Raw genomic sequence first — 9,018 nt, 5'->3', positions numbered from 1 at the left:
ATGTGCTATTTATATTTTTCCCTTGGAAAACTACATACTTACTGCTTAATAAGAAGGTTAAGAATTTCTATACTAAAGCCATAAAGCAGGTAAGGAAAAAAGGAGCTATACCATGAGATAAAAGTCAATCATATTTTATATATGTAAAATAATGCATACATAATTCAGTCAATATGAACATATCTCATCTGGTTGAGTCAGGAACCCCTGTCCAATGATGGCCATTTAATAAGTATGTTATTTCTTAGTCAGACCAGACCTCATTTCTCTCCACATCCTATACCCCCCTTTCAACCACAGGATTTCCTCAATGCCAAAGGCAAACATCACCACTGTGAGTGAGTTTACCTTAGAGGGTTTCTCTAGCTTTGGATGGAACCACCGACTCATCCTCTTTGTGATCTTCCTTGTCCTATACCTGCTGACCTTGGCCAGCAATGCTCTCATATTGACACTTATCCAACTCAATCGACAACTTCATACACCCATGTACTTCTTCTTGAGTGTTCTATCTATCTCAGAGACCTGCTATACAGTGGCTATCATACCCCGCATGTTGACTGGACTCTTGCATCCATACCGACCCATTACCATCCCAGGTTGTGCCACACAGCTCTTTTTCTACCTCACCTTTGGTGTCAACAACTGCTTCCTTCTCGCTGCCATGGGCTATGACCGCTATGTGGCCATCTGTAACCCTCTAAGGTACTCAGTCCTCATGGGAAAGACAACCTGCGCTCAGCTAGCATGTGGATCATGGAGCATGGGCCTTGGCACAGCTGTCATTCAGGTGCCATCGGTGTTCAGCCTCCCTTTCTGTGGTGTAAGCATCGTTTCCCATTTCTTCTGTGACATTCGCCCACTACTGAAACTTGCCTGTGCAGACACAACTATTAAAGAGCTCGTCACCTTGCTCATCAGTTTGGGTGTTATCGTTCTGCCCATGGTCTTAGTCTTCATCTCCTATGTTCTCATTTTTTCCACCATCCTCAAGATTGCCTCTGCTGAGGGGCGACGGAAGGCTTTTGCCACCTGTGCTTCTCACCTCACGGTAGTCATTGTCCACTATGGTTGCACTTCCTTTGTCTACCTCAAGCCCAAATCCCAGAATTCCCTGGAAGACAGGCTTATCTCTGTGACTTACACTGTCATCACACCCTTGCTCAACCCTGTTGTGTACAGCCTAAGGAATAAGGAGATCAAAGAGGCCTTACGGAGATCCCTAGGCTGGAAATCCCTCACCTAGGAGTTGGTTGAGTGTGATCATGAGGTCAGTTGAAGGAGACAAATATTTTTTGTCTTGTGTAAGATTAGCTTCAGTCTTTTTTTCTAGCTACCCTAGACTGCCTGGTGTGATTATATGCATGTAGGAAAGTACACTGCTTCCCACTTTTCCTAAAAATTGGTGGGTATGCCACCCAGCATCATTCTGTCTAAGATATCCCTGAAAGGATTGCCACTGAAAATGTAGTCACAAGATTTAGTTAAAAGAATGTTAGATTCAAAATCAGAAGACCTTGGTTCAAACCTGAATTGAATCCTTATTATCTTTGTGATCACATGTTATTGTTGTTCTTCAGTTGTGGCTAACTCTTCATGACCCAATAAACCATAGCAAGTTAATACTGACTGTAGGGTTGGTTTTCTTGGGAAAGATACTAGAATGGTTCACTGTTTCCTTCTCCAGTGGATTAAGACAACCAAAAGTTAGATAACTTGCCCAGTGTCACAAGTGTGAGACAAGTGTCTGAAGCTGTATTTGAACTCAGATTTTCCTGACTCCAGGTTCAGCATACTATTCAGTGAGCCACCTAGCTGTCTCTTAGGACCATGGACAAGGCACTTAATTAGAGCCTTAGATTCCTCATCTGTGTAATGTGGATAATGATACTTATACATCATTGGGATGCTATGAGGGAGACACTTTCAAAAACCTGAAGTGTTATAAAAATGAGTTACTAATGTTACTGTTGCTACTAGTATTATCACCACCACCACTCCCATTACTACTACTACTGCTCTCCAGTTCATAATCTGTGATCCATTTAAGAATCAACCAGCCTCAACCTTAGAATAGTGCCTTTTCTGAGGAGCCTTGGAATCAAACTTTAGTAGTTTTATTTCTGATATTAAGTATTTCCTAATTTCTACTACTACCACCACCCCTGCCTTATCCCCACTCTCCTCATAAAAATTACCTATTAATTGTTACATATATATACATAAATATATACATATATATGTATATATGCTATCTTTCTCAATTGAATGTAAGCTTTTTCTTTTAGTGTTATCATTTTTAAATATAAAAACAATATTTACATAATATTTATGTTTACATATTTATATAATTACATAATATAAAATCATATTTACATAATAATATAATGCATATAATTTGTTTTAAATTTGTAATAGATTCTAATATATATGTTCATCCAAGAGAAACAAATATATGTCCCATTATTTTTCCTTTTCTTTCTACCTTTCCCTCTCCCCAAGAAGATGATAATATGATGTAGGTTGTACATATACTATTAGATAAAACATAGTTTCTTCTTTTTCATATTGTGAAACAGACTCATATTACTTATTCTAGAGGAAAATTCACATAGGAAATAAAGTGAATAATTTTATGTTTTAATCTGCATCTGAACTCCTTTTATGGTGGGGGATATCCTTTTTTTTGTCATGAGTTCCTTAAAGTTGAACTGTTGTAAATTAGCAAGTTATCCTTGCCTTGTTGATAATAGTTAAAACATCCACAGTTGATTTTTATACATTATTGTTGTTACTTTGTACAACATTCTCCTGGTTCTGCTCACTTTACTTTGCATTACTTCATTTATCTTTCCAGGCTTTTTGTGATTATCTTGTTTGTCATTTCTTATGGCACAATAGTATTCCATTATAATCATACTCCTTCAGCCACTTCCACACAACTTGTTCAGCCACTCCCCAAATGATGGGCATTCCTTCAGTTTCCAGTTCTTTGTCACAAGAACAGGAATTTCTATAAATATTTTAGAATATATTGTTTCTTTTCCTTTTCTCTGATCACTTTAAGAAATAAACCTAATAATGCTATTACTGGTCAAATTGTATATGCAGTTTTATAACTCGTTCAGTATAATTCCATATTATGCTCCAGAATAGTTGGATCAGTTTGCATTTCCACCAAAAATGGATTAGTGTCCCAATTTTTCCATATCCCCTCCTTTTATTATTTTAGTCAATCCAATGGATTTGAGATGATATTTCAGAGTTGTTTTTATTTGCATTTCTCTAATTAATAATGATTTAGAACTTTTTCCATAGTTACATATAATTTTGAGTTTTCAACTAAGGATTATCTATTCATATTTTGATCATCTATCATTTGAGGAATGGCTCATATTCTTAATATATGATAAAGTTCTCTATTTTAGATATGAGACCTCTACCCAAGAAACGATTAACTTTTCCCAACTTATAGCTTTCTTTCTAGTCTTTGCTATCTTAATTTTATTTATACAAAACATTTTCAATATAATGTATTCAAAATTATGCATTTTATATTTCACATTTCTTTCTCTCTCTTGTTTATTCATAAATTCTTCTCCTATCCATAAATTTTATAAGTAATATGTTCCCTCTTCTTCCCTCTATGTTTTATACTATCTTCATATAATATCATGTATCCATTTTAATCTTATCTTGGTAAATATTGTAAGATATTATTCTATATTTAGTTTTTGCCACACTGAATTCCAGTTTTTCCAATAATTTTTACCAAATAATGAATTCATATTCCAAAAACTTGGTACTAAACCTTTGTCAAACTTTTATGACTGCTTATTGTATGACCATTCTATCTACTTTTCTATTTATTAGTCAGTCTAACATAGTTTTGATAATTACTGTTTTATAATATAGTTTGAAATTTGGTATAGCTAGACTTCCTTTCTTAACATTTATTTCATTATTCGCTTTGATATTCTTTTTTTTTTTAAACCATTACCTTCCATCTTAGAATCAATACTGTGTATTGGTTCCAAGGCAGAAGAGTGGTGAGGGCTAGGCAATGGGGGTGAAGTGATTTGCCCAGGGTCACAAAGCTGGGAAGTGTCTGAGGCCAGATTTGAACCCAGGACCTCCAATCTCTAGGTCTGGCTCTCAATCTACGGAGCCACCTAGCTGTCCCCTCCTTTGAAATTCTTGACCCTTTGTTTTTTTCAAATGAATTTTGTTATTTTTTTCTAGTTTGATAAGGAATTTTTGGTAATTTAAATTGGAACAGCATTAAATAAATAAATTATTTGGGGTGGGATTGTTGTTTTAATTATATTTGTTTTTCCCACACAAGAACAATGAATATTTCTCTAATTATTTAAATCTGATTTTATTTGTATAAAAATGTTTCATAATTAGGTTCATGTAGTTTTTGGATTTGTTTTTGGATGATATACTCCTAGGTATTTTGTTCTTCCTATGGTTAATTTAAATAGATTAGCTCTTACTATCTCCTCTTGAAGGACATTTTTAATGATATATAGAAATGCTGATGATTTAGGTAGGTTTATTTTACAATCTGCTATTCACTAAAGTTATTGATAGTCACAATTAGTTTTTAGTTGAATCTCTAGGATTTTCTATATATATCATCATATCTGAAAAAAGAGTTTTATTTCTTCTTTACCCATTCTGATACCATCAATTTCTTTTTCTTCTCATTTCTAGTATAATGTTAAATAATATTGGCAATAATGGGGCATTATTGGTTTACTCCTGACCTTATAGGAAAGGCTTTTTTATATTTTTATATTTTAATTTTTCCATGGTTATATGATTCTTGTTGTCTCCCTCATCTTTTTCCTCCCCTCTTCCAGAGCTGACAAGCAATTTCACTGGGTTATACATATATTATCACTCAAATCCCATTTCCATATTATTCATTTTTGTAATTGAGTAATCTTTTAAAATCCAAACTCCAAACCATATACTATAGGGAAATCTTTTGACTTACTCCCCATTACAGATAAAGTTTGCTGATGTTTTTAAATATATAATTATCATTAATCTAAGAAAAATATGTTTTAAGTTTTAAGTGTTTAAACAGAATTAAGTATGTTATTTCTCAAAAACTTTTCTGTATCTTGATATAATCATATGATTTTGTTACTTTTTTGTTGAGATAATCAATTATGCTAATAATTTTTCTTGTACTGAACTATTCCTGTATACTTGGTATAAATCCTTTTTGGTAATAATGTATAATCATTGTGAAATATTGTTATAGTCTCCTGGAGAGTATTTTATTCATATAAGCTTCTTGAAGCAGGGATTTTTATTTTTGTCTTTGTGTGTCTTTGAACAATAAATGGCATATAGTTGGTGCTTAATAAATATCTGCTGATTGACCTTAGGAAGGCTCAAATCATCCCAAAAATACATCCTTACTACATGCAGTGTAATTTAGCCAGTAAAACATTTAGGCCAATGAGAAACAAGGACCCTTTAAAGGCAAAGAGGTGTCCTTTTTTGGAGAAGACTATAGAAAAGTCTCAGCTATTCTGTTACATAAGGAAGGCGTTTAAGTAGTTGAAGCAACTAGTGAAATGATTGCTTGCTGCCTACTAGGTCTTGCCTGCTGACTCTAGGCCTCTAGAAGTCATTTCAAATAGGTCACGCAGACTATGGACTATCTATACTTATCTATCCTTGCCAAACTACCATCACTACAATCATCTTGTGACTATTTACACCCTCTTGTGAGTATGAAAGCTGCAATCAAGTCAATCCCAGCTGACTAAAGGCTCTAAGATTTCCTTATCCTGATCAGTGTTACATTTTGAAGGTACTAGGAAATAACATCCTCATAATAATTTCAGGAAAAATACCCACCACTAAGACGAGTGTCTTAGGGAAAGCTTCAAAGACAATAAAGGAACCTGTTCTCCCTTCTATATATGATTGTGATATATTGCTGACTCCTTCCCAAAAAATAATTTATCTAGGGTTATTAACCTGGCATATGTGAACTTGTTTTGTTTTTTTAAATATTTTGATAGTTGTGGTTTTTTTGTTTATTATTTTTATTTTCAAGTAAAACAAGTTCAATCTATTCCTTCCACTACTCTCCAGAGAGCAAGTTAATTTTTAAAAACCTAAAGAACAAATACCCAATACATATTATGAAGATTAAATTTAACTCCCCTCTAATTGTGAAAATTAAATTGTAACCCCTACCCATTTTTAGATTTAATCACCAAAAGTATAAACACCCCATTCACACTTGAGTTGGAGAAGTCTGTGGCCTATGTGTTCAATAGTGTGTGACTAATCAGAATTAAACTGACTGTCCCTAGGCAGTCCTAAAGCAAAGCTTCAACTGTGATTGGTAGATCTAAAATTAGGGGAAGGCACAGGAAGTGATGTAAAAGAAAGTGTCTTTAAAAGCGAGTGACAACTTCCTGAGTAGAGTTCAACTTGGACTTCGGTTTCTTCAGGAGTTCTAAGTTGGAGACTGAAGAAGAAGCTGCTGACTGGACCTGAGACCTTGGTCCTGGTGAGGCTATTCTTAAATCTCTTCCTTTGGACTGACACATGGTGAGTGAAAAGGCTGACTGCTTTCCTGGATTAAAAAAAAAAAAAACTAGCCTCAGGAGATATCCAACCATTTTGGAAGATAATTCAGAATTATTCCGAAAGGACTTTAAAAGAGTGTATGCCCTTTGATCCAGTAATACCACTACTGAATTTGTACCCCAAAGAAATAATGAAAAATGTTTATACAAAAGTATTTATAGCTGTGCTTTTTGTGGTTGAGCCAGGGTCCGGGAGTAAATTACTTAGTGCTTAGGCTAGATATCTTATCCTATCCTCTTTCTGATTTCCTACTTCATTCTTTCTATATTTTGTAAGGAAATTATAAATCTCTTTGGAATAAATTAAATTTCTGGTGACCCTATTTTAAATATAATCCAGTCCAACCTTTTTATATAAATTTACCCCTTTTCCCCCCCTCACAATATCTACTTAGTACAGCAAAACAAGTTAATATAGTTCATTTCCTTTGTAATCTTTGGTATTTTATTTTATCCACTTAAAAACATTTATTCCAAAAAAGATTATAAGAGCTTTACCAGATAAATGAAAGATTCCATTATCTAAAAACCCATATACACACACTAAGGTCAAGAACCTCCAATTTAGAATAGGCTAATGCAATGTCAAGTATTTCTAAAATTCCAAAATATGTTTATCCTGTAGCTCAGTGTTAAAGAATATCCAGTAGTTGCTTTAACACTTCCATTAATGCATTCCCATACTCCTTTTCCCCTGGAATCTTTTTTTTCTCTTCCTCCTACTCCATTGGCCAATTAGCTGTCCTGGTTATATCTATTTCCCAGGGTATATCCTAGGGCAGAATATTAACTTTCTCTGTTTCCTCTCTCTATTCCCTTTCCTTATCTGGCTCAATTTTGCACTCTCTGGAACATTTCTTACTCTGTGTTCACTTCCTTTTGTGTCCTTTGTAATCTCTTCTGAAATACTAACACATTTCCCTTCATCCTCTCTGCTTTTTATATTTTCCCCATCTTTCCTTTCCCAGAAACCTGTCTTACTCCTGAATACAATATATGCCTGACCACTGTCTCCAATACTAATTTATACTACACCTATATCACCTGACATACTGGGTTAGGAAGGGGAATGGGTATGATTTTTTTTGTTGTTGTTCCTTGATTGCAACTTTCAGACTCTCTCTGATATGATGACTCAATGACTCAGAAACCTTCCTCCTATAAGGCCCACCCCTATCCTCTACACAGGGGGCCAGTTCACTGTCCCTCAGACCATTGGAGGGCCAGACTATAAAAACCTAACCTTAACCGTAACCCTAATCGGGCAGCAGTATATACAATACGGAATTCCCTCCCCCAGATCACCACTCACCATGCTGATGTCTTCCATTGTGCAGCCACATAATACTTCGTGTGGTGGCTCATTCTAAGGCAACCAGAAGTAATACTGTACATAAGCCACATACAGTGCTCCTCTCACTGGCCATCAATGAAAGAGGTGCCCCTTCCAGAAGTACAGTGGGGGCCATTTACATGGCCTCAGGGGAGCCACATGTAGCCTGCAGGTGGTAGTTTGGGGACCCCTGCTCTACATCATCTATTCTAAATCCTTTTCACAGTAACAGGGTACTGTCTTTTCTTTATGGAAGAATTCGTTGTTCTTTAACCCAACACATGAAGTAAGAATATCAACATATATCATGTGTTCCCTCAAGTAACCTACCCTTTTAATTTACCAGTCTCCTCAAATCATATTATCTACATATTCAATAAAACATTAGCACCCAGAGGGACAGCTAGTCTTAGATCTTGATATCTGTAATAACTATGCCACCTTCATAATTCTGAACTCTAAAATTTCCTTCTTTTTTAACTTTATTTTTCTTAGAATATTTTTCCATGGTTACATGATTCATATAACCAAGTGATAATTCATATGTTTTCTTTCTGCATTTATCCTTCCATACATAATTCTTTCTCTATATGTGAATAGCATTTTTTTCTCATAAGACCTCTGGGATTGTCCTGGACCACAGCATTGCTATTAGTAGCAGTCTACTACATTTGATTGTACCACAATGTTTCAGTTACTGCGTACAATGTTTTCTTGGTCCTGCTCATTTCACTCCACATCAGTTCATGGATGTGTTTCCAGTTCTTATGGAAATTCCATCAAATAATCATTCCTTATAGCACAATAGTATTCCATCACCATCATGTTCCACAATTCGTTCAGTCATTTTGCAATTGAGGGACAACCCCATATTTTCCAAATTTTTGCCACCATAAAAAGCACAGCTATAAATACTTTTGTACAAATATTTTTTATTATTACTTTGGGGTACAAACCCAGTATTGGTATTGCTGGATCAAAGGGCATACAATCTTTTTAAGCCCTTTTGGAATAATTCTGAATTGTCTTCCAGAATGGTTAGATCAATTTACAATTCCA

At 34.9% G+C, this 9,018-nt stretch overlaps 1 protein-coding gene across 1 annotated transcript; it reads left to right on the top strand.

Moving 5' to 3' along the window:
* Positions 1–310: 310 nt before the first annotated feature.
* LOC100030059 (olfactory receptor 10J4-like) lies at positions 311–1,254 on the top strand. Its single transcript, XM_001379625.3, has one exon. It carries the CDS (start codon positions 311–313, stop codon positions 1,244–1,246), a length of 936 nt encoding a protein of 311 aa, XP_001379662.2. The 3' UTR covers positions 1,247–1,254.
* Positions 1,255–9,018: the final 7,764 nt, after the last annotated feature.

This window comes from Monodelphis domestica, chromosome 2 (assembly GCF_027887165.1).
Source record: "Monodelphis domestica isolate mMonDom1 chromosome 2, mMonDom1.pri, whole genome shotgun sequence".
Lineage (NCBI taxonomy): Eukaryota > Metazoa > Chordata > Mammalia > Didelphimorphia > Didelphidae > Monodelphis > Monodelphis domestica.
Note: the sequence above shows the minus strand (reverse complement) of the source record. Positions and strands in the feature narration are given on the sequence as shown.